General features: G+C 34.5%; 1 protein-coding gene across 4 annotated transcripts in view; it reads right to left on the reverse strand.

Annotated features, from left to right (window-relative positions):
• Window positions 1–17,241, reverse strand: part of LRBA (LPS responsive beige-like anchor protein) — a 736,878-nt gene that overhangs the window by 59,612 nt on the left and 660,025 nt on the right. For all 4 annotated transcript variants that reach the window (XM_082463287.1, XM_082463288.1, XM_082463286.1 and 1 more), the window contains exon 48: window positions 15,351–15,518. In XM_082463287.1, the coding sequence (XP_082319413.1) occupies window positions 15,351–15,518 (168 nt within the window). The remainder of the gene's footprint in view (window positions 1–15,350; window positions 15,519–17,241) is intronic.

A 17,241-nucleotide genomic window follows, 5' to 3' on the forward strand; every position in this document is an offset into this window, starting at 1 on the left:
ACATTTGAATTAAGCTGGAGAAAAACTTGCTGGATATTTGACCAGTTTCCACTGTTTACTGACCAACTTTCTAGTTAACCAGCCTCAGTGCCCTCTGAAGCCACTGTTAAAATCCAGATTTGGTATTAACAAATTAAAAAAGCATATTAATTATTATATATGTTAGTATTTAATTCCTAAAGGACAAAAATCCTGATAATATTAACTACTAAGGCCAAAAGAAAACCTATAACAACTAGATGCACTTGATTAAAAATGGATGAAGAATCTAAAAGAGAAAATTATCTTTATAATATAAATGGTCTTGTTTGCATAATACCTCTAGCTGCTTTAAAAAAAAAAAAAAAGGCAAAGCATCATTTAGAAACGTTGTGAAACCAGGCTCCCTCTTAACATAAGAAATTAAATACAGAGTTACTTTTTAGTAGTCAGAACAATAAATGAACAAAATTTTTAAAAATAGCATAATGAACCTAAAAGAAATCTTTTAAGATTGAAATATAAATATTCATAGTGCCCTGGAAATAAAAAATATATAGGAATCAAGCTTTGTAAAGCATAATGTAAAAGATAAGTAGCCTATCAAGAAACAAGTGTCATGGATATACTACCAGCATATGGAATTTTAAAAAGTCAATCAGATTTTACATTCAAAATAAACACCAGATGATATTTAACCAACAAATTATACAAAGTAATCCACACAAAAGATGTATATAGTGAGGAAATAAGTTAATTGAACAGAAGTAATTCTATGTAAATTTGGACTTGAAAGACTTAAACTTTTTTTTTAATTTTGAGAAATTAGACATAGAGAAAAACAAAAATTTAGTTAAAAGTCAAATTTTTATGTTTTCTGATAAAGACTGAGCTATTGATTCCACTTCTACAAATTTTCATAAAAGTGGAGTCAGATGAATGCGAAAAGATTAAGATACAACGATGGTTATTATAGCACTTTATAATAGTAAAAATTAGGGGAAAAAACTAATTAAATTATGCTAATGGAATACTATGCAGTCATTAAAATGAGTGAGTTGAACTGAATATATGTGACATGGAAACTAGTCTATAGTATACTGATTAAAAAAAATTCCAAATCATCAAAGAATATAGTTTATTATCTCATTTAAATAAAAAAATTAAAAATAAAATAAAATTAAACTATATAAACACACACTAACATGTGTTATGTGAGTACATGTATACACATACATAAATACACACGTGTAAAATCTGGAAAGGTACATAAACTTATCAGCTATTATCTCTGGTGGGGGGTAGGTGAAAAGACTGGCAGAATAAAAATTAATACCTTCTTCACTTTTATACTATTTGATATCTTAGACAAAGCATGTATTACTTTTAAAATAGAGTAATAAAATATTTCCATTTTGAAACAAATCTAAAACTAAAAAACATAAAAATCTAAAGAAAAATCTGACAATATGCAATATAGCTTTATGAAATTTAATTTTTCCATTAACATAGTAACCAGAAGTATTTCTTAACCATCTAGGGACAATTCCAACTGATAAACTGGTCAAACACTATGAAATCAATAGACCTTGCTACAAAGTTAATTTTGTTATTTTGAGCTTATTTTCTAAATTATTTCTATCTGATTTCAAGGAGCCATTAGTTTTAGCAATATTTTACCATCATTTATCGCTAACTAAATATTTAGAAACGTATATACACTTTGCAAGTAAACAATGTTTTACTTACATTAGGTATTTGGAAGCATATACATATCATGATGGCATACAGTACATAAAGAGCAAAGAGAAAGAGCAGCTAGCTAAATAAAGTAAACCTCTAAAAAAAAAAAAAACGAATACAGTGATAAGAAACCAGGGGAGAGGGGAAATTAGGAAAAGGACTATTTTTACTTATATTTTTTACTCAATAATATTATGGAAGTTACCACAGTGAAATATAACGTAATTATAAATTGTGAAAATATGCATAGATTTCCTATTAGTGCTTTTAACCGAGCCCATATATTCCAGGCACATTACCCTGAGGCCCAGCCCAGCCCAGCCCAGCTCAGCCTCACTGCAATCTCCACTTCTTGTAGCTGTCCATCCACTGCAGCATAATCCCAGCTGCCAATCTGAAAGAAACCAGCTAGTCAGAGCAGACACAACCAACAGAAACAAACGTCACTCAATAATGTTCAGCGGCACTGTGTTCATGGATAATTTCAAACAGTATCTCTGTCTAGAACACTGATGTGCTCATTCAAAACACCTCCATCTCTAGCTACTGGAAACGAGTAGATAAAGCAGCCTGCCTAGAAAAATAAGTGGAATGTTGCTTCAGAAAGGCTGCCAATACTAAGAGGAAAACATAGTGAAAACATAGTAAAAAGTTCTTAAGGAAAAAAAAAATTCAGGATAGTTGCATTCAGGAGGTTAAATTATTTCTCAAAACCAGACAAATATGTTTGAACTATGTTACGGAAAGAAACAGTCATTTGGTAAGGATCATTTCATCTATTTTATCAATAATATTTGTATCTACCATGTACAAACACTGGAATGAGGTGCAGTTAGGAATCCTTGACCTCAAGGCACTTAAGCCTGAAAGACAATACACACACACACACACACACACACACACACACACACACACACACACCCCAATTACACAGTACTGGCAGGGACAGAGAGAGGGAAGGCAATACACTTACTGTTATGACATAGTTAAATAATATTTAACATTTAAAAAATTTGCACTTAAGCATTTCCTAAATACTGTATTAGTAGAATCTCAGTTCCTTCTTTGCACCAATAATGGAAACTAAAAGTAGTGATTCTAAGTAAACTTCCTCGTCTCTGTTAGAAATAAAACAACATTGCTATTCTGAAATTAGAAATTTGACTATGCTATTCTAACAGTTAGCAATCTGTTATACTTGCAAATAATCTTACATAGATTTTTCAAATCTAAGTAATTTTTTAATCTTAATCTTTCTAGAAACTTGAATTTAGTGTAAAATTTTGAGAACAAAATTTAGTCACTTGATTTGAGAGTACTTTTCATACTTTCAATTTAAAATGAAGATGGTGCCTGAAGGGATCAGGGGTTTATGACAGAAGTCATCAGCACATGGAATTGCTCAGGATTCCTTGGGTAGCTGATAGAGAAAAAAAATCATAAAAATATTAATACTTTGCTTTATGTCCTTGCATGTATAATTCAGCTATACCTATTTAACTAATAAGTTTGTAATAGGCATAATCACTAGCAAAATACCAAGATTAGCTTTCCTGACAACTTTAATGTTTAATTGACTAAGGGAAACTTTGTGCTTTTAATATACAAGAAAGTCTGGCATAATTTCAAGGTATTTTTAAATGTAGGTTTTCAATTAAAACTTGACCAATCCTTACTGTTTGTCTTTTCATTGTGCAGTTCCTGCCCTGCACTGTGTCAAATATGCCATCTGTGTAACACACTTCTGGCTAGAGATGCTTCAGGATTATTTTTGTAACACCCTGAATTGTGGCTGCGTGAAGCCTTAACTTACTGTATTCAATACTTATACTTTATTCTCTTGCTACAACCATCATGATCATGTGGTCCTAATGTCCTACTCTTAAATCTCACTGCAGTCACTACAAAAATTCCTGCCCCACCTGCTTAAAACGGGCTTACAGACCATTCCCCGAACTATTTAACAAATGTTAACAATGCTATAAATACCAATTGTGTTTATGCTTTCTGAAAGATTCACTGCAGCCAGTGTTCTGCAGTAGTGTTAGAGCTGAAATAAGCTGTTGACTCCCACCATGAAAGTGATTGAATTCTAAGCCAAAAATGCTTTTCCTTGGATAAGACATCTGATTTGCTACTGCTGTCATGAAACTGGGGTCATGTGAACTTAAACACTGCTGCTGCTTCTTTTGGAAAACAGACCTTCTCAGAGTGATTATGTGTTACTAAAACAGCATTTGGAAGGATAAATTTGGAAGAGGGAAAATCAACCACTGACACGAAACACAACTTAGGGAGAAATTTTCAGGTTTTACTTTCATATTATGAGACCCATTGTATATAATTGTTTAAATTGAGCAATATCATGGCTCTCCTTTTCCTCTTCCCTACCCATCTATGTAAATAGAGCTGAGTTCCATTTTCAGAAGGAAATAAATAACTTTAATTTCCGAACTCACATAAACATAAAATCACATTGTATTTGCTTGAAAAGTAAAGGAGAAAATGATGCTTCCAGAGGAAATGTAGTGAGTACTTACAATAAGGTGCAAGATGGAAAAGCACGGATGATGTTGTTCATATTAATGCTATCCTATGCAACATCTACCTGCAGTGTATCTTTTGCTCTTTGAACTTCCACCTCTGCTTCCCAGCTCCAGCGCACCCCAGGATCTGCCCCTGCCCTCCCTTCATAATGGCTGGCTCAGACCCTGTGCTGTGTCTGTACTTTTCCTTTTGTCAAAACCTCCTATCAAGTTCTACGCACAGAGAGCTGAATGACTGGAAAAAATCGTTTAAAAAAAAAATCTGTAACCAAATAAATGATCTCTAATGGTAAAGTTTCAAGCACTGAGTGAAAGGCAATGAAGTCTATGGCAGAGGCTTTTTTTCTGTGTATATCAAAGCATATCATATAGAAATTGCTATAGCTGACTTTAGCATGAGACTCTGGCATTAGCTAACAGAGTCTAAACTTAGGGACCGACGCCTTCTACTCTTTTACTTTATACTTTCAGAGTATTTGAATTTTCAGAGTTAACGCACATTTTTTGGATAAATAAGTTGTTAAATCCCTTTATATACAATTTAATTATATACAAACACACACACACAATTTAGTAGTGAATCCAGAGATTGAGAATTCATGAATCTTAGGTCAAAAGCCTTTCTGCTTTTAGAAAATGATGATAAGGACTACAATCAACAGTGATGTATCTAAGATATTTTCCCTAAGAGTATAAGTAATCTTTTTTGGTCCTCCTCAAATATGCTGGGAACAATGAGGAAATAAATTCAAACTGCTAAAAAGTATGAAAAAGAATCCTAGTTCAGTGAGTTAAATAACAATCTAAGAGATCAGAGGTACTCTAATTTCTGAGAGAGATAAAAGTTAAGAAATTGTAAATTCCTTCTTCTTTATCAAAGTTACATGAAGATCATTATACAAAGTCACTATCCTAGCAATGTTAAACATGGCCAGTGCCACAAAGTAATTACAAGAGACCTCCAAACAGCCAAAAGCAAAGTCAGTATCCTTATCCTCATGTTAACGTGCATCACTTGTTTGGATTTTCAAGCAGAGACTTTTCCCCCTCAAAAGAGAGAAAGAGTTGTGGGTTGGCTTTTTCCTCTTGATTTTAAAGAGAAACAATTTTCAGAATACAGAAAGTAGCAAATAAAAGAATTCCATGATCTCACTAACCAAAGATAATGACTATCTTTGGTGAGATGACCATATAAACATCTTGGGGTCTATAATTACAAAAATTTCCTAATGCATATATACACATTATAAAATTTGTATTTTCTATGTTTCATAACATGATCTGTTTTGCCATGTAATATGGCAAAGTATTTTTCCATAGCAATACATATAGACCTAGATAGCAATATTTTTTAATGATGTATACAGCATTCCACTGTATGGATTTACCAATATTTATTTAACCAGTTTCTCTATTGTTAGACATTTATGTGGTTTTGGTTTTTGTGGGTTTTTTTTGCTATTATGAATAACTATACACTTGAACATCTTTTTTTACATATGTGTTCAATTATTCCTTTTGGTTAAAGTTCTAAGTAAATAGTGGGTGAGTATTTTAAAAACTGATAGATTGCTATAAAAATTCAATCTATTCTATCCTCACCAAATATAGGACAATGTGTGTTTCTAACTGACATGAGGAATTTTCATTATTTTTCATTTTAGATGATCTAATAGGTAAAAAATGCTGTTGGATTTTAAATTGAATTTCACTGATTTCTAGTGAGGTTTCATACATTTGTGGCTTGTATTTCATCTTTTGTGAATTATCTGTTCCTGAACTTTGTCATTTGTTGTTTTTTTTGGATGTACAATAACTTCAATTTTTATGTAGACAAATATATCAATTTCCTTAATGACTTTTGGTTTTTATATTGACTTACAAAATGGGCCTTCTCCAGTCCAAAAATTATTAAAATACTCACCTACAGTATTTTCTAAGTCCTGTAGTTGCACTTTTTATATTTACAATATAATCTTTATTCCAAACAAAAACATGTAATTCATTTGTAATTTCTTTTACCTTAAGATGTGAAATAGGGATCTAAATTTTTCCTGTAACAGTTAGCTAGCTGTCTTAACACCACATGTTGAATAAGACAGCCTTTTCCCAGTGATTTAAAATACCACCTTTATCATATATTTTCATATATCATATGTCTATTTCTGGAAGCTCTATTCTGTTCCATTGAAGCTTAGAACTAGAGCATAGAGTTTTGATTACTATCATTTATACTTTTGTAGCTGAGGAAGTAATCAAAACCTATTTATTTACTTTAAATTTAGTTCTATCATATCTGGTTATTTGGTTTCTCAGGCTATCACATCTAAAAAATAGCTAATTGTTGACTAAGAGGACAGGTACCCAAAAGGCAGACATACTGACCTGGTAACAAGAAGTAAGAACTGATAGTTTTAGAGTAGAAATAGGAAAAATATAAAAAGAGAGCATAACAACTTGAGAAAGAATAGCAGTACAGGATTCTTTAGTTTAAGTTCAAATATACCACAGAACAATAACTAATGTTAATAACAAAAATCACATTCATTAATTACACTCCTCACTTGTCATTACTCATATCATATGGTAAAACTGCCTCTACTCCTAAAAACTGTAGAGCGCCCATTGTTTTTCAAGTACACATAGAACATTTAAGAAAACTGACTATGCCCAAGGTGGATCAAGTCTCAATCTGTATCATATGTATCAGTCTTCAGCTTTAAATTAAGTTAAAATTAGTAACAAAAAGATACTAGATTGGATGTATGAAGGCAAGCCCTTGCTGAAGAGATGACCTTCAAGCCGAGGCACGAATGACAAGGAGCCAGCATGTGAAAATCTGGGATAGTCAGAGAAAATGGCTATCATAAAAAGGTGCTAATCCAGTGACAGCCTTCACAGGCTCAGGAACAGAAAGAAGGTCAGTGAAACGGCACACACGAATGAGGATGAGAACAGCATGGCATGAGATCAGAGAGGCAGGCAGGGGCCAGATCATATGGACCAAGCAGAATTTTATTCTTTGTTTAATGTGAAATAGGAAAGCTTAAGTAGAGGAGGGATGTGATCTGATTTACAGTTTTAAAATGTCACGTTGGCAGCTCTCTGGAAAGTGGATTGTAGGTAGTTAAGGGTAGAAAAGGGTGACCAGGACTACTAATGCTAGTCAGGGGAGAGATGATGACGGTGGCTTAGACTAATGACAGACATAAATAAATGGTTTCCAAATGTGCTTTGGAGACACCATCAACCTAACTGCTCTTCATCACCAACTTCTTATGCCCCACCCCCCCGGCACTCCCCACACGTTATTCTCCAGCCATGGGGCTGTACAGTGCTCCTTCCCATACACTGTGTTCTCTGCTTTCCACTGCTTCACCTACTTAACTCCTCATTCTTTAAGGATTATACTCAGGTGGGTTATTCTTGCCTAAATCTGGGTTGGCTGTTTCTCCCTTGTGCTCAGATATGTAGTGTACACATCTCACTCAGAGCACATCACTGTACTTACAATTTTTAAACACTTATTTCTGACCTAATAAAACTCCATCAGTGAACTGTTTTACACTAAGGAAGCTAACTGAGCTCTGAACTTTTGGATATAGCAAATATCATTTACATGATAATTGACAGGAGAACTCTGGATATAAGAAAGGATATAGAATTGTTCTAGAAACCATGCCTATAAATACAATTATATTCTAAATATATTGAAGAAAGTCTTTAAGGAAAATACTTATTTTACATTTTTTAGGAAAAGAAACATTATTTTATAAAGTTAATATTCAACTCATCATTAATTTATTTTGTGAATTTGGATTTTGGAACAAGGTTTTTTCCTTAATAAAAATATTTATTCTTACTCAGATCTGACTCTGAATTCAATTAACCTAAGTTTTCTCTCTTTTTAATTTCTTCTTTCCATGGTTTTTAGTTTTTCTTTCTTTCTTTTTTTTTGAAATGCCGGTAGAAGGAAGAAAGGTGAATGAGTCAAACCAAATTCAGCAGAATTAATCATCAGAAAATAACCAATTTTTATTTATTTGTACCTTGTCTATAAAAACATATATGTAATACTAGGAAAGTAGAGTAGATTAAAAGTGGTAAAGGTAGAGAAAAAGGTACCCCAAGGAAATAGAGAAATAATGAAGAGTCAAGAGGCCTGTTAGAATAAAGAGCTCAAGGTAAGAATATATCCTCTAGTCAGAGGTCGCAGATATTTGTGGGGTGGGGGGGAGGAAAAGCAAATTTGCCTGAAAAATAATTCTTTCTGGTGTGTGACATATGCGAATACAGACATGGTTGTATACTGATAACCCAGCTGTTTCCTAAAAATTAAAAACAACATAAAAGTTTAATGTGCTGCAGGCTGTTTCTCTGATTACTCTTCCTCCTCTCATGGTTATCATTTCTATTGTTTAGCGCTTTTTTTATAGAGAGATTATTTTTATGATCACTTACTGCACCATATGTATTAATCATTCACTCTAGAATAAAACTTTCTCAAGAGGAATGGAGCTTTTCCCAAGTAGTAAGTGAATACATGACTTGTATGTGGAGAGCCTGCCTCTGTGTATGACTGTGTGGACATCTAAGTGTCCCAGATTGAACCAAGTATATCATAGTGACCAGAAATAAGTCTAGTCTAGTCTGCTTTTAATACTAGAGAGGCACAAATCCATCCTGGTACCATTATTGTGAATTCACAGGGATAATGTTTCAATATAAGCCAAGTGTATGCACAGATTTCCTAGTTTTAGGGATGTTAAAGCCTCTTAGAAGAACAAGATTCTGAAGGAAAAATGGTACGGCCTAGAGATGGGGTGGAGAGTAAATTAGAAGATGGTGATAGCGGAAGCTTTACAACTAGCAAGACTTGACAAGGCTTGGGAGGCTGTCCTGGCCTGGGGTTACGGGCACATGGTTGGCCAGAGTAGAGCAATGGGAGCTGCCTCCCGGAGTTTCCTTATATGAATTTACGTTGTTCTCAAAGTGTGGAAGGAAACATTTTATGAAGACAGAGGCAGTCTGTGAGCGACCTCTCTGAAAGACTGTTCTACTCCCAAGTCACTGTGTATTCTGTAACCCAGCCTTTTTTCTTTATAGCACTCATCACTAACCGAAATTAGTTTTTATTGTTTATTTTCTGTGCACCTCATTAGAATGTGAGCTCCATGAAGGAAGGGGTTTGGACTGACTTTCTCGCTCATCTCTGTATTTTCAGCACCTTGAACAAAACGAATATTTGTTGAATAAGTGAATGAATAATTAATGAAAGAATAAACCTTCCCAATTTATAAGGCCCTGTCTTATTTACCCAAACCAGCCTAGATCCACCATTTCAACAATATCCCTTTAACAATTTCATTAACCACCCTTCCACTCTCAATTCTTTTTTTTAAAGAAAAATCTTCTTTTATATCCCTTTACAGTTGCTCCTAGTTGTCTTTTTTAAAAAATATTTATTTATTTATTTATTTGGCTGTGCCAGGTCTTGGTTGCGGCACGTGGGCTCTTGTGTTGCGGCACACGGCCTTCTCTCTAGTTGTGACGCCTGGACTCCAGAGCATGTGGGCTCAGTAGTTGCAGCACGCGGGTTTAGTTGCCCCACGGCATGTGGGATCTTAGTTCCCTGACGAGGGATCTAACCTGCATCCCCTGCATTGAAAGGTGGATTCCTAACCACTGGACCACCAGGGAAGTCCCTCAATCCTTTTTTATATATTCCACCATACTCTCATGGCCAAACCCCATCTCTCTCTCCACATGTATAATTACACACACGCACACACACACACACACACACACACACACAACCCTTCTCTATTCAACTTTTTTCTACATCTACTCTCCCACTATTGAGAACAGAGAAAAACATGTAAAGGAAATAATAATTTACATATTATTGAGCATCAATTAAGCACCTATCACTATGTCAGGTATTTCCACAAATATTACCTCACTTTTGGCACAAACCCTCATAATCTTGTTGCCTTTCCACCTCATTCAGGCACATTTACGTACACCAGTCCCCAGGCTAACCTTCCACTCTCTAACCGCAGACAAGGCAGTATTGTTTCCCGCTGTCCAGTGCTTTATCTATCCGTGTTCTGGATTTTGTTCCTTTCCTTTTCCTCATAGAGCTTGGCAGTCTATTTCATGCTTTCTTTCTTCTATGTTTCATGTGCTTCTCTCTTTTTGGATATTTCCAATTAACACAGAAGCATGGTCAATTACCTATCCGTTTAAAAAAAAAATCTCCCTCAGAGTAACTGGTAATGGGTACAGGGTTTCTTTCTGTGGTGACAAAATGTTGTAAAATTAGACTGTGGTGATGCTTGTAGAACTCCATGAATAAACCAAAACTACTGTATTGTATACTTCAAGTGGGTGAATTGTATCATATGTGAACTATATCTTAAGCAGTGACAAGTTCTCCCTTCCGTCATCTCCTTTCCTCACTGTGTTTACTTGTTCGCCTCCCATTCACAGCACAGTCCTCTACCATCTAAGCTTCCTCCTCTAATGACTCTTAGAATAATCCAATGAGGACTTTTCAGTTCTTATTTGTTCAGCCTTCTTTCAGACAGATTCTAAAACACACATGTGGTTATGTCACCAACCTCCAACCTTCAATCCACTGTCTTATAATGCAGTTAAAATTACTTTTCATGGCATTAAAATTACTTTTTCTGGCTCCTGTCTATCTCTTTCCCCTTATCACTTTTGGCTCATTCCACAAACATAATCTCCAGCCATGACCTCTTTCACACATTGTGCAGGAGGCTCATACAGTTTCTTCTGTGTCGCTATCCTTTGCTCACAACTCTATCCAGTGTTCTTATTCACCTTTCAATCTACAGCTCCGGCCTCTCATTTCCCAAAAAACATGGCTGGATTCTGGCAGTCTAGGTTTAGTGCCTATTCTCCACGCTTGTGCATGCATGCAGTGTACTTATCTCTACACTGAATTTATCACAGTATTATAACTGTTTACTTATCCATATTTCCCCACTAGACAATGAACTCTAGCTGATGAGGGCAGGGACTTGCCTTTCAACTCTTTAACCTTATTACATAATTTAGGTTTAGTAAAAGGTTGTCGAAAAAAATTAATGACCTAGTCTTGTTTTCTGTTTTCTCCTTGCCTCACTTTACAATGAATTCTGTATGAATCTTCTAAGAAACAATCTCTAATAACTTCTCTAGTGTTAACACTTTATGATTCTTTCTATGATGCAATCGGTAATTCATATTCTTTTCCATAGCTGTGTTTTCTAACCCACAGGTTTAACAGGGAACAACATAAGGGAAGGAACTAACACTTGCTGAGTACTTATGATGGGATAGGTACCATGGCAGGCCTTTTCATGTATTACACAACAGTTAATTCTCCATGAGGTGGGCGTTATCATACCAATTCCATATACAGAGTCTCAGGAAGAGCTAAGTCACACCACTAGTTGGCAATGGAGCCAGGAATCAAATCCACATTTGTTTGTTTGTGTATTCTACTGTATCACACTGCATTGTGTCAAAAAATTCAGCACTATAATAAGGAATGGCTACGATAAAAGATCATATTTGTTTCAATAACATTCAGAAAGCAAATATGTATACTTATATGAATAATGCTAAGTAATGAATGATAGTCTTTCAAGAACATTGAGTACCCACCATACATCATAGGCCATGTTTTTTGAGTGAATGCTGAATCTAATATATAATACATGTTTATATAACATATAATATAAAAATAAATTAGGGGGTGGGACTTCCCTGGTGGCACAGTGGTTAAGAATCTGCCTGTCAATGCAGGGGACACGGGTTTGATCCCTGGCCCGGGAAGATCCCACATGCCGCGGGACAACTAAGCCCATGTGCCACAACTGAGCCTGTGCTCTAGAGCTTGCAAGCCACAACTACTGAGCCCACGCACCGCAACTACTGAAGCCCACATGCCTAGAGCCTGTGCTCTGCAACAAGAGAAGCCACTGCAATGAGAAGCCCGTGCAACCGCAGTGAAGAGTAGCCCCCGCTCACCACAACTAGAGAAAGCCCGCGTGCAGCAAGGAAGACCCAGTGCAGTCAAGAAAAAAAAAAAAAAATTAGGGTGCAATGAGTTGGAAAGCTCTCCAGTTAAAGTTTAATTTGCTACTAATTAACCACTTGGAGATGTGGGGAAGAAAAGAAACTTACAGCAAAAGTTTTAAATAGTCTTTAGCAAATGCTGATCATGAAAAATAAATACTGAAAACTTACTTGGCATGGCAGTTCCTCAAAAAGTTAAACATAGAATTACCATATAATCCATCAATTCTACTTCTGAGTATATATACCCCAAAGACTTGAAAGCAGGGCCTTAAACAGGTATTAATATACCCATGTTCATAGCAGTATTGTTCACAATAGCTAAAAAGTGGAAACAACCCAAAATAACCATTGACAGATGAATGGATAAACAAAATGTGGTATATACATACGATGAAATACTAATCAGCCTTAAAAAGGAAGGAAATTCTGACCCATGCTACGACATGGATGAACCTTAATAAAATAAGCCAGATACAAAAGGACAAATATTGTATAATTCCACTTATCTGAGGTACCTAGAATAGTCAGATTCCTAGAGACAGTAGAATGGTGGTTGTCAAGGCCTGAGGGCAGGGAGGAATGAGGAGTTACTGTATAATGCATACAGAGTGTCAGTTTGGAAAAGACGAAAATTCTGGAGATGGACGGTAGTGATGGTTGCATAACAATGTGGATGTACTTAATGCCACTGAATTATACCTCAAAAGAGGTTAACATCGTAAATTGTATATTTATTTACCACAATAAAACCCAATATTTGAAGTCATAACATGTTACTTTAAGTGAAAGAAAAAATATAATTTGGTTTACACATGTATGTCAACTACATATCTAATGCCTAAATGGACTATGCCCAATTCCAAATATTCTACCAAGTTAATTTAACAAACATTTATTGTCCCATTGTCTGACCACCTGCCCAGAATCTGGATTTCGAAAATTTGGTAACCAAAGATACACAACAGTCTTCTAGTTTCCCCTGTCCAATGCGGTATCCACTAGCCATATGTGGCTGTTTAAATTAACTAAAATTAAACATTCAGTTCCTCAGTCATGCCAGCCACATTTCAAATGCACAATGGCCACCTGTGACTAGTGGCTGCTGTATTGGGCAGTGCAGATACAATGAACATTTCCATTACTACAGAAAGTTCTATTGGACAGTGCTCTTTTAGATTGTACTGTAAACAGTATATGGTAAACTCCTTTGGTAAATCGTTGATGTGTGTGAGAAGCAGCGTGGGTCAATCCAGAGTAAAAACAAGGAGCCAATTATACTGACTGATCTATAGAGGAAACATCCAGCTGATGGAATGTTTCACTTTTTAACTAGCAGCATCACACAGATACAGAGAGCCATCCTTTATCAACCACATGTTGCACAAACTTTAATGATGGGAAAAGTATCACTATATCGACTTGGACACACCAATAGACAAGTCTTAAAAAAAAATAGGATCCCACATTGGGAGAAATGGTATTAAGTACATTTTCATAGCAACTCTACAGAATATTATGGAATTTCAAAATTAAAACTACACAGATTTTATAGCAACATAAAATAATATATGCTGGTATGTTAAGTAAAACAGCACATGACAAAATCAAATCTATATTGATTCCATGCATATAAAAGCTAAGTAGAGATAGGGATAATTACTACAAGGGAACCCAAAAAAACAGAACCAGGTGGTATATTTGAAGAGTAATTATGGACATTAATAGAACCACTGTTCAAATATTGTTAAAACAGTAAAAAAGAAAGTAAATGGGCCTATTCAATTCTATTCTAACGATGAAATTATGTTAACACCATTTGCATGTTTGCTCCAACCTCAATTTCATACACGGAACTTATGCATATTTTGTGTCATGCAGTCAGTTGTTGCTCTAATAAAATAAAATGCCCCCTGAAAGGAACATTTTCAAAGAACTGAAAAACTGGAAGAGTATTTTAGAGTTCACCTGATCCAGTTCTAAAGTAAACTGAAACACAGCAATTCAAAACCTGTGCAATTTAAGATAAATGTGCATCGAGTGCACAGTGCTTTTGTTTGTGTATTAACCTTCTTTATCTAGCACATAAACCAGGTGATAATATATGTTAGCAAATATATTTAAATATGTACTTTTATATACTGTCAACGTGATCAGGTCATAAGTAGAATTATAAAGAAATACATCAAGTGACGGTGAAAAACGACAAATCTTACTTACTGCAAACGATGTTCCCTTTACAGTGATATACAACTTTCCCTATGAATCAAAACTCCCTGGTTTCTTTAATAAAGTTCTCTTCTAAAATAGTACAGATGTGTAAGGTGTTATCTGTTCAATTACATGAACATACATACATCTTTGTATATGATGTATGTTAGCTGGAGGATGTATAATTAAATTAAAATACTTAAAAAAAAAAGCAAGGCTATATGCAGAGTTTTTGGTGAATATTGTATTTGTCAAAACCATGTTTTGAGTGTTTTACTTAAGAAAATCAATGACAAAGATAAAACAAGTCTCAGTAACATCCAACACCAAGTTTGATGATGTAGGAAAGTTATAGACTTCATTCTTATTATTAACTTCTATATGGTTATACACGTACTTATGTATCATATATAAATATGTGTTTTATCACATTTAAATAGATTTATGCTTATTAACCTATTTCTTTAATGAATTATTATTTTCCTAGTTCTTTAAATTAGTGAGTAGCCTTCAAAGTTATAAAAATTAGAAATATGATTATTGATCCCTTAATGGGTTCAAATTGAAAAAGCTCTCATCTTATATTGAGTCAAACATTTTGTTGGAGGGAAGTTCTGGGTTCAAGTCCCAGCTAGGTCACTAACTTAAAGGTTATCCTGCTTAAGGGTACTTTACTCATCTGGTTTCAGTTTCATTATCAGTAAAATGAAAGCATGTGGAAGATGAGATCTAATAGCTTCTGGTCTAGAGATACCTGTTAGACCCAGTCAGATAACTTACCTCTCTCAATACAGGATCAGTTATTGAATTCAGATTGACAGCTCCTTCATAGGTCAGGTAATAGAACACATTGAGGGCTCGAACAGCCTCCGGCCCTTGCTGTTTATAGCCAAAGATGAGATCAATCCATTGGTGAAGCTGGCAGGAAACAAATTCACTCTCCAGAGCCTGAAAAAAAAGGTGTAGATCTTATTATTATGCTGAATTCTGTTTTTAAAATATATAGAGGAATTTAGAACAAGCAGTAAAGTTTACCTCTAAATTGACTGTGAACAGACTTATTCTGATGTTCTATTTTCCACCAGAATTTGTCCTCCATTTTTACAGAGACTTTGCAGCACGTGTCACACTGAACTACAATCGACTGCTTAGATTTCAGTATTAGTCTACTTGTACTGTGAGCACTGGAGGACCAGGGCTGGGTCTATCTCGGTTACGTTCGTAACTCAGGGCCTGACAGGTACTCAACTTACGTTTCAAAGAAAGGAGGTCATACAATGTAAAGGTTACTTTGGGACAGCAAATGTGAAAATATTAAACATTGACTATTCACTTGAAATATTTATAATTTTTCTAGAATTAAAACATTTTGTCTACTGTAACAACTGTAACCAAATTATTTAGTTACTTCAACTGAGTTTTTATGACAACAAATTAGATCTTGGGAGGGATACTTATAATTACTGAATTATTATTCTAGGTACTAGTATCAAATCAGACCAAATATTTGCTTCTATTAACATAAGTGTCCAATAAATAATGAATGAACATAATCAAGTTTTCAATAGAAATGCTGGGTTCAAGATCCACTTCCAATTCATCATGACATTCCCAGTTCCAAGCACTGTACCTAAAACACAATAGGTACCAATAAATGTTTGCTGAACTTAATAACGTTAAAAATCCTAAAGAGTTTTAATGAGCAGAGACTTCTTATTTTTAGAAAAGTATTCATACTTATTTAATGTTGTTAAAAATTATTCCAACATAAAAGCTTAGCATTATGGACTAGTCTATCAATAAATAATGTTACTCAAATCACAAACTCAAACTGTGAAGCTTAATTTGAAGCATACCAAGTTGTATCAGGTAATGTATCTCACTGAAATTCTTATTTTTAGAGTCATAAGTGTATGACTGTGATGTATTTTTGGTGTGGCTTGCTGCTACGTTTTCAATATTATAAAAAGAAATCTGTTGGTTTTAAAACAAAATTGACTAACTTCTATAGCAAGCAACCAATGAGATATAAATCATCTCGTGACAAAAGACGTTCCTATTAGTTCACAGGTGTACGCTTGTGTAGATACGTGCTTTATTAAAACAACTGCCTATGAAGAAGAAAATTGTTTATGGATAAATTCAAATCATATATTTCCTTTAACTAATAATATTTAACATGGCTTCATAATATATCACATATCATAACGTATAAAAAATAATTCTATAAATAAAACTCTAGGCAATTCTCATATTCCAAAGTATACCTGAATTGAAATATGCCTTAAAAATATTTATTTAGTTTCAATTGTAAAAGTCACTGTTTAAAACATCTCTTATAAAACTCATTATATTTATAAATTTAGTAAACAGCTAAGAGAGCACAAAACTGCTTCATATTTTATTTGAAACAAGAAGAGAAGGGCTTATAATAACTTTCAGGAAAGTCCTATTTTAAGCACATGGATTTAAAATTAATCTGAAAATCCAGGAACTATTAATGCAAGTTGCACACAAAAAATGATATGTTTGTTTCATTAACTTAGGTCTTGGGTAGTGATGGGGGTGAGGGGGTGGGGCTGGAGGACATGTTTAAAGAGACACATAAAAACAGCAATTGTCTTAATTTGTGAGCAGCGCACTCTACACAAAAGCCCTAAATATGTTCAAA

This window comes from Balaenoptera physalus, assembly GCF_965194825.1.
Source record: "Balaenoptera physalus genome assembly, chromosome: 5".
In the NCBI taxonomy this organism is placed as follows: Eukaryota; Metazoa; Chordata; class Mammalia; order Artiodactyla; family Balaenopteridae; genus Balaenoptera; species Balaenoptera physalus.